Raw genomic sequence first — 16,725 nt, forward strand, 5'->3', positions numbered from 1 at the left:
CATCAAATAAGCCTTTGTGTGTGTTACGATATTGCACAAATAATACAAATAATACGGAAAAGTGCAAAGGAATAACTTTCATCAGTAAGTACCTAACTAGATAATAATTTTTAAAACTTAGAGCAAAAAAATGGCGCACAGATTTTGTTCGTGGTGTCTCCTCCATACGTAGTACTATTATCTCAATGAACATTGCCCACTTTTTTTTAAATAATTTCAATTTCCGGAAAAAAACTTCTATGGAAACGTATTTTCTGTTAGCACATGTTTTTCTTAGATCGTGTGCATACACATTTGCATATATTGTTCTAGAAAATTTCATTATTATTAAATAATATTGTGCCATATCTATCATAATATGTCACAATATATTTTATAAAATATAAAATTATATGACTCATAAGCTCATTTTCCAATGATCGCGACTTTCACAATGAGGTATGGCTGTGGGCAAGAAGCTTATATTATGCTGTGGGCTCAGAGCAATAAACCGCTGTGGGTATCACAGATTGTGAACTGGCAACTAAATTTCGTAATGATACCTACGTTACTTATGGCAACAAAGCTCCTTTTTGACGTCAGGAACAAGCTGACAGAGCGCATTGCGCAAATCAGCGGAGTTGTGTGTGCATGTTACACGGTTAAACATGTTAAAAAGCTTTTCTGAAATTTTAGTTTTATGTTCTATTCGGTTTCCAAATTGTTTTATAAGAACTGATATATTAAACTTTTCTCCGTCTTGATTAAGTGTGAATATTAGTAAAATAAATAGTGAATATTTTTATTTTTATTGTTAGTAGTGATAGTTCTAGAAACAACAATCACCATGCCTAAAGGAAAGAAAAAGGGGAAATTCGGTGAGTTTTTATTAAGAAACGTTAGTCAGGAGCTTTCTATGAAGTTAAGATTGTGGAGCGTGCTGGAATTTGCAAAGAATGAGATCACGCGGCGACCTTGTGGTCGAGATACTCGTTCGCGTAAATTACTGTCCACGTATTTATTACAAAAAGAAGTGCAATAAAAATGTCTAAGCAACACATATGGAACCAAACAGTCAATAGAATAGGGTCATTTCCGTATTTCACAAGTACCTTGTAATACTACAATCACTATTTCATAACATAAGCATGCAAGTAACCTTACCAGCTTGACATATTGGGAGTTATTTATATTCCTTAGCGTTTTTTACTATCAAACGACCTTGTTGCTAAGAAGATTGTTATGTAGCATTGTTATATAATTTGTTGTGTACAAACATGACTTTGAATTTTATATGTGTTGTAAATCCTTACCTAACAGCCTTGTAGAGAATGTGAAAAAAACAATACCAAACACATATGGAACTATTATATATACTATGTCTGTGTAGTATTTCATTTCTTATGATTTATCTATTGCGCTTTCACATAGATTTTGCTTATATACATATATGTGTATTATATAATATATAGAGAATATTCATACTATTTATAAAACAAATTTTATTCAAACCACCATCTCAAGGTAGCTTCTACACACAGCATTTCTGTTTCGTTCTACTAGTTTGTATGCTGAGATATAAGACATGAAAATTAAATAAGTTATCTAGTAAACAAAGATAAGGAATTGTATGTATGTCCATCCCAATAAAGGGAAACAAAATTTAATGAATATAATGTTAAACTCCACAACAAACAATATTCTATTAATTTTCTCTTTTGTTTAACAAATATAATTTAATAGTAAGTCTTTTATTCAACTACTAACCCTACTAATATTATAAATGCGAGTTTGTGAGGATGGGTGTGTATTACTCTTTTACGCAAATACTTCTAAAACAATTACAAAGAAATTTAGCACAAATATAGAGGTTAACTTGGATTAACACATAGGATAGGATTTATCCCAAAAATCCTTCCACAACGAGAACTATGCGGGTTTTTCTTTGAAAACGCGGTTGTAGCCGTGGGCGAAAAACTAGTAATATATAGAAGCACTATTGAATCATAAGAATACATAATTCAATATGTAATAATTACCACCTGTTCGGAATGCAGTTTCTACATAGAAGAGTTGATCATCTTATTATAAGATATTATAATTTTTCAGAGCACAGGAGAACCGAGCTTCCATACTCTTCAGATGAAGATGCAGGAATTGACATGACAAATGACAACTGTTCAGAAACGTCAGGACAGTCTGATCTCAGAAGCAATCACGATGAAGCAGGTAAATTCATTAAAAATATTGATTATATGAAATACAATAGGTATAAATGTTATCTACACTAATATTATAAAGAGGAAAACTTTGTTTGTTTGTTTGATTGTAATGAATAGGCTCATAAACTACTGGACCGATTTTGATGAAATTTGGCACAGACAATCTTTAGACCCTGAGAAAGAACATAGGCTACCTTTTATTGCGAAATATGTACCACGGGCGAAACCGGGGTGGACCGCTAGTTTTTAATAATTTAAGCTTTGTTGTGGTGAAATATTGTGTTTGTAAATGATTCATCATTAATTAACAATACCTTAAATGAAAATGTTGCGTAAGTATTTATGTTTGCATTTGTAATTCTAGTAAAAAGTTAACAAAATTTGAATAATGTATGCTTTAACTGGTAGACAAAATAAACATTTTCATTATTTTATACAAATGCAAAGTGTAATATTATTATACTGTTGGTCTTTTTTGCTTTGTTTAAAATATAATAAATACAGTTTGTTTTAAATATTAAGCATATTTAAAACAAACTGTATTACAAACTGAAAAACCTGCATTATATTATTTTCAATGCAGTTTTTAAGTAGTCTTGGAATATACCTAAATGAATAAGATAATTATTTCACAATTATTGTGCAAAGATGTATACAGCGCTTCAAAACTTTCGTCAAGCTATTATTGTAATAAATGTTACGTAATAAAAAGTAATTGAATTTGTTCCTTCCATGAATACATTTGATGATCTATGAATGGTTAACAGGCCTGATATAATTTTTGAGTCATAGTTCATTTATACTTATTGTACTAACTTGTGCGCACAGCTTTGCCTGTATGGGTTCTATAATATGTACTTTAAAATATAAATCAAACCACCTTTTTTACATAATATTTTGCAATATTAATATTTGACCGTATTTACTCATTGTTTAATCTTTGATTATTTTGTATACAATGTATTGCAGACTGCAGTATTATTGTGCAAAAAATGATCTTGACCCTAAACATTAAACACTTACATTAATAGATAAATATAAAATAGTGATATGCTATATATTAAAAATTATTTACCAGACACATCTTATCAAACTTAATTACTGATAAAAATGTATTTCATTATCAAACAGTGACAGTTTCTTTACATCACATGATATGGCTAATCATTATTATTTAATATTTTTATAAGTACTGGAGATACAATAACATATACAATAAATGTTACAGTAGGTGCCAATCTAATAATATAAAGGCGAAAGTTTGTAAGTATGGATGTATGGATGTTTCTTACTCTTTCACGTAAAAACTACTGAACCGATTACAATGAAATTCAGCATATAGAGGGTAACTTGGATTAACACATAGGATAGTTTTTATCCCGGAAATCCCACGGGAACGGGAACTATGCGGGTTTTCCTTTGCAAACGCGGGCGAAGCCGCGGGCGGAAATCTAGTTTTAAAATATTTTCATTTGAATGCCATAAAAACCAAAAAATATAAATTCAAGAAAAGGTCGTGTTCCATCGTTACAATATTGTATTCACTGAAAAGTGCTTCATATTGGTTGAAATGGTTGTTAAATCATCTCAATAGATGGCGCGCGGTGTGTCCCTTAAGACACATAAAACTGAAAGGATAGAATAAATTCGATTGCTCAGGCGGGTCACGAGTGGCTGAGTTGGTTAGGCATCCGCCCCGGAATGGCGCGAAGGATGCGGGTTCAAGTCCCGCCTCGTGATCGAATTTTTTCTATCCTTTATAAATTTATATTTATAAAGCATTTGAATGCCATAAAAACCAAAAAATATAAATTCAAGAAAAGGTCGTGTTCCATCGTTACAATATTGTATTCACTGAAAAGTGCTTCATATTGGTTGAAATGGTTGTTAAATCATCTCAATAGATGGCGCGCGGTGTGTCCCTTAAGACACATAAAACTGAAAGGATAGAATAAATTCGATTGCTCAGGCGGGTCACGAGTGGCTGAGTTGGTTAGGCATCCGCCCCGGAATGGCGCGAAGGATGCGGGTTCAAGTCCCGCCTCGTGATCGAATTTTTTCTATCCTTTATAAATTTATATCTAAATAGACTGCCTGGATAAGTCAAGAAACTGAAGTGTGATGAGCTAATTACATTAATTTATATAGATAATCCTAATTACAATAAATATCACCCTCATTAAAACATTATATGATTAATTTTAATATATTATTTAAAACAACAATAATTAGCAAGAGTAAAAATTTTTAATCAAATTTAAGTAGGAGTAGGTATTTGGATATGCTCCTAACACAGAAAAATAATACAATCAGTCACATAATTTTCGATAAATGCAACTACCTCGCATGCCCACTTGAAAAGTTAACTACACATTTTCATCAATTAATTTTGTATCTAATTTTTCAGAGAACGAATTGCAAGAGAAATTCGAAGAGAAAGTTCTAGAAATAATCGATGCGCTGAGCGCTAGATCGAACGCGGCCCGCGCTTCAGCGCTCGTAGCGCTGCGGAACGCTTTACAGCGGCGCTACTTGGCTGCTCTGCTGAGCGGACAGCGGGAGACGTTAGCCGACCATGTTACTAAAGCGCTGCGGCGCGGCAAAGATGGAGAAAAGAAGGCAGCTGCAGCTGTTGCGCCAGTTCTGGCTTTACAAGTACGTGTTGCTAGATATGCTTCTAGTTGAAATGTAATAACTAAAAACTAGTACAATCACGTGGCTTCACCTGCGATTGATCCATGTCCACATTGTGATTTTTTTATGTCATATTTTAAACAAAACTTAATATTGAGTATTTATGATCTAATAAATCACTATACAAATTGCTATTCTGTAATCTCTTTTATTTTCTTCACCTATAATTTCTGTGTGTTTTATAATGCTACCTACCTTTTATTTCTTACAGATTGGTGATGAAGGAGTAGAAGAATTCATGAGTGAAGTCCGCCCCGCGCTTATCGCAGCGGCCACAGACAAAAGCGCATCGCTTGATACACGCACCGAAGTATGTATTTACCTTTTCATGAAAACTCTTTTTATTTTTAACAGATTTTTACAATTTGTAGACAGAATTGAGCTTTATAGCATTCAAATGCTTTATAAATAGTTATTTTAATAGAATAGATAAAAAGTGATTACGAGGGGGGGATTCGAACCCGCGTCTTCCGTGATCTAAAAATTTTTAAATTTAATGTAATTAATGCAGAAAATTTTTTTCCCTACCCTTGTTTTTTATAATAATAAGCAAATAAATTATGAAACGGTTTTATAACTTTTCAGTGCTGTTCATCTCTTGCCATTCTCTGCTATTTAATGGAGGATGACCTTGCTGAGATATTGGAAGTTATGCGTGTCTATGAGACCATCTTCAGTGGCAGTTATCTTAAGGTATGTACAGTGCATTTCTCTAATTATTAATTTGTATTTGAATTGTTTAAAATAACGTAAAGTAGTTTAATAATTTGTGTATGTTACAATTTTTGTCATATGCTGATTTTCTGATCCACAAGTATATTGCATAATTATCTGTGGAAATTCTGTATATTTTCTAATCAAGTTATTTTTGGTCAATTCTTAACAGTCAAAACTAAACTGTAACAAATATAAATAATCAATTTGTTACGTAATGCGACGCAAACAAGGCTTGATTCAAAACACATTAAATATGGTATCAGAAAATTACACAGTTTATCGCTGTATATCAAATTAGCTTACATAAAAACTTGAAATTTTTCCGCATATAAATTTGACGATCGAGACAATTCAAGGTTAGAGGTTCATTAACATTTCGATATTGCTTTGTGTAATGGCTCGATTTTTTTCGTTGTAAAATTGTTTTCCGTGTGTTTCACAGTTTAGTGTGATATTAAGTAATATTCTTAAAACTATTGTTGTATGTGGACAGTCTTTTTGTCGCCTGTTTAAATATACTTTTTAGGAATTAAATACTTTTTGCGTCTCTTAACATGAATGGAATTCAGTGGAATGAAAAAAATATTATAATTACAATGTTTTATTAATTTTATTTCTCAATTTCATAATAAAAAACACGAACTCGTTTCTTGATTAACGATTAAAAATAAACCTGCATTATTCTGCTGCCTATAAATCAAATTGTGTAATGTGTCTAAACAAAATCGAAAATAATAAAAACTTTTTCTATTTCTAACTAAAATTTTAACAACCCTAATGGCTAATATGTTTGAAAATTTGCATAAAACCGAAAAAAATAAAAACAATTTCTAATTCTAACAATTTCTTATAATTTTTCGCTTTCCCAGGGTGACGGCAGCGTCAAAGTGTCAGGTGCAGTGATAGAAGAGGGCGGTTGGCACGCAGCTGCCTTGGACGGGTGGGCGTTGTTATTCGCTCTGATCTCACCGGACCACGCCCGCTCGCTGCTGAAGGACCACGCGCCGTCGTTTGATAAGCTCGCAGATTTGCTGTCCGCTTGTAGCCTGGAGGTGGGTAGCGTTCATTATTTTAAAACTAACTTATGTAGGTTATGTTTGGCGTTTTACTTTAATTGAATTTTTGTATTCATCAACTCTATTCTTGATTCTGTATTGTCCGTTTTATGATTTTTTTTTTACATAATCATAATCCTACCGTAAAATAAATGTGCTCTACTTTAGTGCAAATAAAGTAAATTCATTTTTATACTAAATCCACCACATAATCTTCACTACATAGTATAAAACAAAGTCGCTTTCTCTGTCCCTATTTCTCTATGTCCCTTTGTATGCTTAAATCTTTAAAACTACGCAACGGATTTTGATGCGGTTTTTTTAATAGATAGAGTGATTCAAGAGGAAGGTTTTAGTATATAATTTATTAGGTTTTAGACAAAGCGGGCGAAGCCGCGGGCGGTAAGCTATAACATAATATAATATTCTGTAAAAAATTGTGTTAATTGTATCCAGGTGCGCATGGCAGCGGGCGGTGCGCTGGCGGTGGCCCACGAGCGCGCGACGGACGACGGCGAGGAGTGGAGTGCGGGGGGGGAGCTGGCGCCGCGCCTGCACGAGCTGGCCTGCGACTCGCACAAGTTCCGCGCCAAGCGGGACCGCAAGCTGCAGCGCGCCACCTTCCGCGACATACTCAAGTACTTCGAGGTGAGCGGTTGAAAATGATTTGATATGAAGTATTTATTATAAATTTCAGTTATCTTGCTAATTTTGTATTCGATCCGGCTCGAAGGACCAGTTGAATGCATCGTTTTGTCGCGTGCACTCTGTTGTTAATCTTGTTAATTTTGTATTCGATCCGGCTCGAAGGATCAATTGAATGCATCGTTTTGTCGCGTGCACTCTGTTGTTAATCTTGTTGATTTTGTATTCGATCCGGCTCGAAGGACCAATTGAATGCATAGTTTTGTCGCGTGTACTCTGTTTTTAACTATGCGTCGTGTTGTTTGTCAGGAGGGCTCTGTGCCGGAGCTGCGCGTGCGCATCGGCAGCGAGTGCGTGACGTGCGACAGCTGGGCGGCGCGCGGCGCGTACAGCGCGCTGGCGGGCGCGCTGGGCGCCGGCCTGCAGCCGCTCGCGCCGCACTGCGCCGCGCTGCGGGCCGCGCTGCGCCTGCCCGACCCGCTGCCCGACCTGCCGCCCGCGCGCGCCAACAAGCTGCAGCGGGTGAGTGCGTGCGCCCCTGTGTGCGTGTGCAGTTCTCACAACTAGCTGCTGCGGGTGAATGTGTGCGTGTGTGCGTGCAAGCGTAATCAGCTTCTGCGTCTGTGTGCGTATGGAGCTAGTACAACTCCCTGCGCGATTAGCTGATGCAAGTGAATGTGTGCGTGCGTGTATGCAGCTAACGTCAGCAGGCTCTATGACCAGCTAAAGCGGTTGAGTGCATGCGTTTATGTGTGTGCGTGCGTGCGTGTGTTCGTACGTGCGTGTATACGTGCAGTTAGCGTGTGTGTGGAGTTTATACAACTGCCTGCTGCGGCGTCAACAAGCTCTGCGCAAGTGTGCGAGTGGTGTTGTTACAACCAGCGCGACCAGCTGCAGTAAGTGTATGTGTATGGATATAGTGACTACAGGCCAGCTGTGTACGTGTGGAATTCTAATCCCCGTCTACCTAACCCACTGCTGGACTTGCTGAGGTCACTTGCGCTAATAAGCTACAGTACAGCAGGTAAGTGCGTGTGATTAGCGGCAGGTTCTGTGCCTGTATATTGCCTGTGGAATTCATACACATACGTGGCCGACTTGCTACTAGAGATGCCGAAAACACAACGCGCTAGTAAGCTGGACTGGTTACACATGTGCGCTTGTGACTTCTGGCGCTACGTATTGTGTATTTTTTATCTGCATTTTACCACATCATAATGAGCATATAATATACTTTGAACATGTTACTTGAAATATACAGAAACATAACTAAAAATTAATTTCGTGTTTCAGCACCTGCAAAATAACGCGGCATGCAAGGCTAGAACCGTAGCGCGGAACAAGAACAGAGACAAGCGATCAGCGGCCCTCGCTATATGAAAACACTAATTATTTATATTTACTCGTCACTTTAATAATCACAGTTCTGTCTTATTAGTACTATTTATTTTTGTATGTGGAATAAAATTTATGTGGTCATATTTTTATCGAATGTACAAACTGTATTGTTGATGTTTAATTTTAACTTATTTCAGTTTTAGGGCCGATTTTTCAATGCCCAGATAAACAGCTAGATAGACTTTATTCTTCAGTTAACAAAATATTCAATTTTTCAATAGACGAATAGGACTTATCTATCGAATAACTACGTTATTTGAGGAATAAATCTATCTGCTGCTCCAACGGCCAGATAGCGTGCTATTCGACGATTAGACGTTTGAGTTGACAACTGACGCGTCAAATTTGGGATATTTTCGAATGTAATAACATAGAGCGTAGAATTTTTACAATAAAGCCTCTTTCTATAAAATAATTATCAATTAAAATCATATTGAAATTGATGTTTTTGATAGTACCTACTGATGATCATGCCATTGAAAATTTGCCGGACGCTGCCTTTATGTCGTTTCCATCGTAAAATATATAAATTTTAACACAAATTTAATCAAAACTCTTTACTCAAATCAAAACAATAATCAACAATCATAGAACACAAGATAAACTTAAAATGCACTCCTGACGTGAGTCATAATGACGGTTGTTGACATATTGCAAGTTGACTCTATCCCGCTCTAACCTGACTAATTTAATATGTTTGTTTCGCCACTCCAAGAGCAGAGCTGCCAATATGGAAATATTTGGTCAGATAGTTATTCATCAAATAAATCACGATTGAAAAATAGGCGAGCCGTTATGAGTTAGATAAGCAATTGAATAAATCTATTCGAGGGGTAGTTATTAGACTGTTTATCTGGGCATTGAAAAATCGGCCCTTAATTGTGTCAAAATAAAATTCAAATAATAATAATGGATTTGGATTCATTGTTTTATATTGATCAATTTGTACTTAGGTTGAATAGTAGTGGCGATACTATCACATTATTAAGAACTTTGATTTAGTAAACATATTTATCACCTAGTGATTTTGTTATTTATCACATTTGAAAAGCTTAATAATAGTGTAAAAAACTTATTTTATTAATGTTGTTTTGTGATTTTTCTTATGTGCTTCTGAGATGAGACAAACAATGAAATACCCCAAAAAGTTCAAATGGAAATGTTTCTTATATTTTAATTAAATTAGATATTCGAGTATTGAGTAATATTAAAAAAACAATATGGAAAACGAAAACAAATTGTTTGGTTTTAGTTTTTCTGACAATATATTTCATAATTAACGATTTCCCCTTTTTAGTATAGACTAAGTTGTTAGTTTTATGAGATATGTAAATATAATTGGTTCTCATCGAAATTCCCTTTGGCTGTAGTCACTTAGTGAGCTAGTGACATTAATTACCAAAGAAATTCCCTTTTGTCTCGTGGAACCGCCTTTATTGACTACATATCTGTTGTCCTAGGGAATAGTATTTCAATAATTCTCAATAAAACTGATAAAAAAACATTTGTTCTAAGTTTTTCCTAAACAATTTTCTTGAATACTATTTACGATTCTCTTGAATCGAATTGTTTTAATTAATTTATTTTTAACTAGCGGTCCGCCCCGGCTTCGCCCGTGGTACATGTTTACGTTTTCTCTACATAATATCCATCCTCGTACTTCAAGGAATATAATAAAAAAAGATTTATCGAAATCGGTTCAGCCGTTCTCGAGTTATGCGCTTACCAACACATTTTGCGATTCATTTTTATATATAAGATAAAATTATATTACTGCGTATAAAATTACATTAATCTATAATATTCTTCCTTAGGATGACGTACGTAAAATATATATTATATCGACTCATTAATTCAATTATACACAATGACCATGGTCATTATATTTACGTTAGCATAATTTGTAATAATTAGTTAATTGCACTGTATTAAAATATATAAATACTGCCGTTATGTGTTGCTATTTTAATATTTGTTATTTTTAGCTTAGATTGAGTTGTTTTAGTGTTAGATAACTTTTTTTCAAGGGGCCTAATCTAGGGAATGTTAAAAATGGTGGGAATACTTTGTAATATTTTATAAACAGCTCATAGAATCGCTAGCAATGTTGGTTCTATTTTTACACAATCATGTTTTGTTTCAAAGTGTGCTGTACTTACGGTAACTGCTATTTACAGTGCAATATAATCAAAAAACTCTGTAAATATTATTTTAATTTGTGTTGTGATCGGCCGGCGCTGTACATAACGCTATATAGGTGTTGAAATAATATTTGTCAAGAGAATGTTTTGTCTTTTATTTTTTAACCCTTTATTCTCCCAAAATATCATACATTCGCATAATATTATTATAGGATACTCAATAGTCTTTGCCGTTAGTTAAGTTTCAAGGTCGATGATATTGTTGCCATTGCTCAGAAGTCAGAACTTTCAACTAGGTGAACAGATTTTGATAAAAAAAACAGACGAGGCTGAGTCATTTGGCTACTGAGTTAAGGTCCGACCGGTGATGCACTGTGACGCGATCTTTTCTTGTTATACACGATGAGATTTGTGCAGACTTTTTTGCACAAAATAGTAAACGCGATATGTTACCGTTATCAATAAAATGATTTAGGTATCTAATTTTGCACTATATTTTACCTGGCATCTGTCAAATTCGACTTCAATTTCATTTCTGATGTCATGTGATGTGACTCATGTCAGTCAATCAGTCTTGTGAATTACGTCAAATCACGTATGATGGCGTAGCGTCACGTTGCTCTGTGGCGTCACGTAGCGTGTTATGTTTATCCATTTGTTTTGGTTTGGGTCTGTTACAGTTTAAATCACGATTAAATTTTCATTTATCACGATAAAGTAACACAATCATAAATATGTTTGATGAAGAAATGTTAATAAATCAAATTAAACAACATCCTGTTCTGTACAACTCGACACTGCCTTCGTATAGAGACCAAAGCCTGAGAAATAATGCATGGGAAGAAATATCAAAACAGTTAGATATGCCAGGTACGATTTTGTGATAATAAATTAAAGTAGGAAAGTATACAATATAATATTATGATACAAAACAATAGGTACATGTAGCCTGTAGGTATTGATTTCAAAATGTTAGCATTAGTTATTTCTAATTTCTCCATCACCATAGAAACTAAGGGTGAGTTTGCACAACATTCCAGTTAACATTTAAAAAATTCACAATGAGAATTGAGAGGTGTTCCTGAACATATTATAAAAGCAGATGTGATCATAAATATATATAGAGCTTCTCGCTTGCATTGCATTGAATGTTATGAAATTCTAAATAATCACATTTTATCTTAATACTTAATACAATACCAAAATTATTCTTTCAGTTGAAGAAATGAAAATAAAATGGAGTAAACTTAGAAATTGTTATACAAACGCAATAAAAAGACGAAGAAAAAAGTCAAGCTTGGCACAGTCCACACCTTGGAGGTATGAGCAGACAATGAAATTTTTATTACCATTTACGATTTCAAGAAAGAGTGAGAATTCATTGGATGTAGATAATAATGTAATATTGTTTGATTTTGATTCAATGAAAGAGGAACGTTGTGCAGATGATGAAAGGCCTTTATCAAGAACTTCTAGTCATTTAACTGATCCCATTGAGTGTAATGTCTACGAGTCCCCAACTCCCACCAGACAGAATGAAAGTGATGAACTTATTGAGAGAAGCTCAGGAAGAGTACTAAATAGTTTTCATGAAATAAATAGAAAGAGAAAGCATGAAATGGATGAAAATGATTATTTCTTTTTATCCATGAGTATGCAACTAAAAAAACTCCCTGTATCTGATCAAGCAGATATCAAATTTAAATTACATAAACTTATTTATGAAGCTGAGAAAGGAAGGTTAAATTCTACGTAGTCATGATTACCAAGTCAATATTCTACAGTTGGTAAAAATATAGAAAACACAGAAAATTAAGTCTAGCAAGATTTTACATGGTTTTGTAAATAATTATTATAAATTGCTCAATTTTGACAATTCATATTTCAATAGACCTAATAATTATTATAAGTAGTCCTTTTCACCTATGATGATTTCCTGTGATGATTTCTATTTTCTGTGACATGATTCAAAATGAAACATCTTAATCAATAATCATCTTTGTCGCTGCTGTTTGCTAAGATTCCTTAGTTAGGTAATTGTTGGCGAAATGCCGAAATAACTAATTTTGTTCCTTTATTCAAATCGATTTCATTTCCATATAAAATATTATCGATTATCGGAAACAATTGATACAATTTCAGTAAAGGCAATCTCTACACGTGTCAACAATCGATATGTCACAGGATTCATTTTAGGCACAGATTTTAGGTGAAAAGGACTATAATCCATGTGTTGGATTTGATTTAATTTATTGTAGATAATAAAATTGTTAAGTTATAATAAAATCGTTTTTAAATAAAGTGATATTTCCTTTATTTACCCTTGTTCCTGCAAAGCTAGGAACGAAAAGTCTGTTCCGAACATTACATTATACATTGTAAGGGCGCTTGTGCACTACAAGGAATTTTACTGTCCGGCATTCCGATTTTTTACGGTCCGGAGGGGCATGAAAAAACCGATGAATTGGCTTGTGCACTTGTCCGTCTTTTCTCGGATCAGTGCGGTACAGTTCAAGGAAGTTTGGCGGTTTAATGCCATCATAAATGATTGTTTTTGCATTTTACAAGAAACGAGTAAAAATATAGAATATGAAATATTATATTACTTCGTTATAATAAAAAGTAAAGTTCCGTAAGAGATTTAAAATGCGTGTTTCACTTATTAATTTTAATCGGTGACGAGGAGCTAAAGCTATTCCCACTTGAACTTTAACTTACCAACACTTACTTAGATAATAATTATAGGTCAATGTATATAAAAATAACAATACCGACTGTTCAAATCACATTGCCAGCTAAAAGAAACTAAAACAAGAGCTTGCTTTCAATTGGCACATGCAGTAAAAAGAGTAAAATCCAAGCAAGTGGGCATTCGACTCGTAGACACGTGGACCGTGGTAGACACAAAAAACCATCCGGAATGGGGAAAAGTGAAATGTCGGACAGTAAAATTACGTATAGTGCACAAGCTAGTATTGAGATTAATGGCGTGCCATACCGGACCGTAAAAAATCGGAATGCCGGACCGTAAAATTCCGTGTAGTGGACAAACGCCCTAACTCAATGGTTCCGAATAATTTAAATTGAAACTAGAAATGCCAAGTGGTTTTGAGTTAAAACTTAAAAGCACAGAATTCATAATAGTAGCTAAGGGCGTATTCAGAAAGAAAGCTGGGAACTTATAAGCGCTTATTGGCGCTTGTCAGCGCTGGTAACCCGCGCAGGAAAATATACGAACACGCGCCGATAGGCCCTGAACGGCGCCGACAAGCTTCAACACGCGCTGGTCAGCGCTGGGCGCTGCCATATAAATTTGTCTTGGTCTGCTTCAACCTGCTTCCTTTGTGTAGAACGAACCAGCGCAGACAAGCGCCGGTAATCGCTTATAAGTTTCCAGCTTTTTTATGAATACGGCCTTACGCTATTAAAAGTTAAAAAATAAATCATGATGAAGATCATTAATTTCTTTTTGGCTTACTATGGCCAACGTTTTTGCAGATGCAAGAAAGTTTGTTTCTACTTTAATAACATAAACAGGAATATCTGTCTATAACATAAATAGATAAATAAGGTAAAGCACCCAATGCTCGACAACGCACCATTGTTCGACACTAAAAAACTAAACGCAAAAAAATAACACTATTATACGTTTTTCGAACGCACCAAAGCATTGAGCCATAGACAACTGTCACTAACTTGTCATTGTGGATGACATTTCCTACATTCGGCCATTTTGTACAATTTTGTACAAAATGGTGAAGGTGTAAATATCGGCCGGCGGACAACTCTTTCGGAAATCCAGTTTTACTAGCGGAATCCTTAAGGAGGTGAGTAGCAAATATTGCACATAACTTATGTTTGGTTTGATTTACCGAGATTGATAATTATTTATTTGATTGGAGATGAAATTCAATACCTTTTAGTAGGTTTTTAGTAATGAGAGGTTAAGTTGAGATGCCAAAACACGCTTGTCGATCATTGGATATTTTTTCATCGCATTTTCTAATTATCGACAAATGTCGAAATATAAATTTTTCATAATATAAGCAGCTTGATTTGTAATTTAGCTAAGTGTTTCAAGCACTTTATAAAAAAACATCTTCCACCTAGATTGTCAAACTGTTTCCAATGATCGACAGCCGTGTCGATGATTGGGTATACCATACAATCCAATAATCGACATAAGTTTTTTTTTGACAGAAATGGCGCCTAAAAAAAATTACACGCCTGCACAAATGGCTCAGGCTATAGAAGCGGTCAAAAAAGGCGAAAAATTGCAACTGCAGCAAACAAGTATGGTGTGCCCAGGATTACCCTATATGACAAAATTTCGGGTAAAACTCCAGTCGAGTATTCTATGGGTTATGTTAGAAAAATGAGTAATTGACATGGCGGGAAAACACATTCCCATTACAAGAGACGAATTGCTTGACAGTGTGCAACGCATTATTATGGACCAGAAGATAAAAACGCCTTTTACTGACGATAGGCCAGGCAAGAAATGGTATAATCTTTTTCTAAAAAGACATCCTGCTTTGCCTGAGCGAACAGCACAAAATTTAACAACTGCGCGAGATGCAGTAACGGAAGAAAATATAAAAAAATGGTTTAAAGAAGTTGAATCATATATACAATAAAACGATCTAAAAGAAGCTTCGGAAGACCCTCAAAGAATTTTTAATACGGACGAGAGCGCCTTCTATTTGTCCCCTAAAGCCGGGAAAGTTCTTGCAAGAAAAGGTGACAAACATGTCTACCGATCATCTGGAGACGATAAGGACAATTTGACAGTGTTGATTACCGGGAATGCAGCTGGACAATTGGCACCCACCATGGTAGTGTATGTGTCGTGGCCATATCGTAGTGGCTCATTTCATGAAATGGCCAATTTAGTTTGGCCAGATCGTTAAATCGTCAACGTTTCACGATTTGGTCATCCACATTTGGCCAGATCGTCGATCTGGCCAAACGTGGATGGCCATTTCACGAAATGCGACCATTTTTGTTTCTTTTTTAAAAAGCGATTCGCTTCTGGCACTCGCCGGCCGCTGTCTCGGCACGCTCGCTTTGCTCGCTCGGCTCGTGCGTTGTTTATTAAAGTCTAACCTAACCTATATTTTATACGATCTGGCCAAATGCCGATGACCAAATCGTGAAACGTTGACGATTTAACGATCTGATCAAACTATGTTGGCCATTTCATGAAATGAGCAAATCTACGATATGGCCACGACATATGCCTATGAGAGAGATCCATCTGCAATTTCATCTCCGTTACCAAAAGAATGGTCAATTGGACGCACAGCAAGTGATAGAGAGAGATAGAGAGAATAAGTAATGATTATAGTGCCATTGTTTTTTATTTTACGATAATTTAAAACAGTAATAAAAGACTGATTGAGACTTAAAAAAACTCAGGCCTATAAGTTGATTAATAATAAAATACAGTTTTTATTCTTAAAATTATTTTTTTATTTAACTTTTTACCTGCATGAACTGTTGATCATTGGATGACGATTAATAGAACTGTTGATTACTAGATGTCGGTCATTGGAACATGTTGATTACCGGGTGTCGATAAATGGATTTCTGCAGTCGAAGACTGGACCGAAAATAAAATTTTTTTATTTTGAAATATCTCTTTATTTTTAAATACTTTACCTACTTGTTTTTAATACAAAATATTATGCAAAGATAGCCAAATTGTCTGCCAAAGCAACAAAGAATCATAAAATACCAACAAGAAACTAAATATTAATAAAAACGCTGTAAGAACCCCTTAAAGTGTCGATGATTGGGTGCTTTACCTTAGGTATGTGTTACACTGCATATGGAAGACAAACAATTTTAAATTGGCCTAAATTGCATTATGTA

At 34.9% G+C, this 16,725-nt stretch overlaps 2 protein-coding genes and 1 long non-coding RNA gene across 3 annotated transcripts; all 3 read left to right on the top strand.

Moving 5' to 3' along the window:
• Window positions 1-573: 573 nt before the first annotated feature.
• On the top strand, window positions 574-8,846 carry LOC123692324 (interferon-related developmental regulator 1). The gene is made up of 9 exons (XM_045637062.1): window positions 574-857; window positions 2,089-2,208; window positions 4,609-4,856; window positions 5,107-5,205; window positions 5,481-5,588; window positions 6,482-6,664; window positions 7,124-7,315; window positions 7,622-7,834; window positions 8,606-8,846. The coding sequence occupies exons 1-9, from the start codon at window positions 827-829 to the stop codon at window positions 8,690-8,692; spliced, it is 1,281 nt and encodes a 426-aa protein (XP_045493018.1). The 5' UTR covers window positions 574-826; the 3' UTR covers window positions 8,693-8,846.
• Window positions 8,847-11,461: 2,615 nt separating this feature from the next.
• LOC123692330 lies at window positions 11,462-12,727 on the top strand. Its single transcript, XM_045637068.1, has 2 exons — window positions 11,462-11,721; window positions 12,069-12,727. The coding sequence occupies exons 1-2, from the start codon at window positions 11,586-11,588 to the stop codon at window positions 12,605-12,607; spliced, it is 675 nt and encodes a 224-aa protein (XP_045493024.1). The 5' UTR covers window positions 11,462-11,585; the 3' UTR covers window positions 12,608-12,727.
• Window positions 12,728-14,612: 1,885 nt separating this feature from the next.
• On the top strand, window positions 14,613-15,119 carry LOC123692338. Its single transcript, XR_006751516.1, has 2 exons — window positions 14,613-14,678; window positions 15,052-15,119. It is a non-coding gene; the product is annotated as an uncharacterized LOC123692338 (long non-coding RNA).
• Window positions 15,120-16,725: the final 1,606 nt, after the last annotated feature.

This window comes from Colias croceus, chromosome 6 (genome assembly GCF_905220415.1).
Source record: "Colias croceus chromosome 6, ilColCroc2.1".
Taxonomy (NCBI): Eukaryota; Metazoa; Arthropoda; class Insecta; order Lepidoptera; family Pieridae; genus Colias; species Colias croceus.

What these genes read in the sequence shown, in the direction of transcription:
- LOC123692324 (XM_045637062.1), top strand. Translation starts at nt 827, where the DNA reads ATGCCTAAAGGAAAGAAAAAGGGGAAATTCG. An exon ending in AAAGAAAAAGGGGAAATTCG is followed by an intron (nt 858 to 2,088) that starts GTGAGTTTTTAT and finishes ATAATTTTTCAG; the next exon opens with AGCACAGGAGAACCGAGCTT. An exon ending in CGCTTGATACACGCACCGAA is followed by an intron (nt 5,206 to 5,480) that starts GTATGTATTTAC and finishes ATAACTTTTCAG; the next exon opens with TGCTGTTCATCTCTTGCCAT.
- LOC123692330 (XM_045637068.1), top strand. Translation starts at nt 11,586, where the DNA reads ATGTTTGATGAAGAAATGTTAATAAATCAAATTAAACAACATCCTGTT. An exon ending in AAAACAGTTAGATATGCCAG is followed by an intron (nt 11,722 to 12,068) that starts GTACGATTTTGT and finishes TTATTCTTTCAG; the next exon opens with TTGAAGAAATGAAAATAAAA.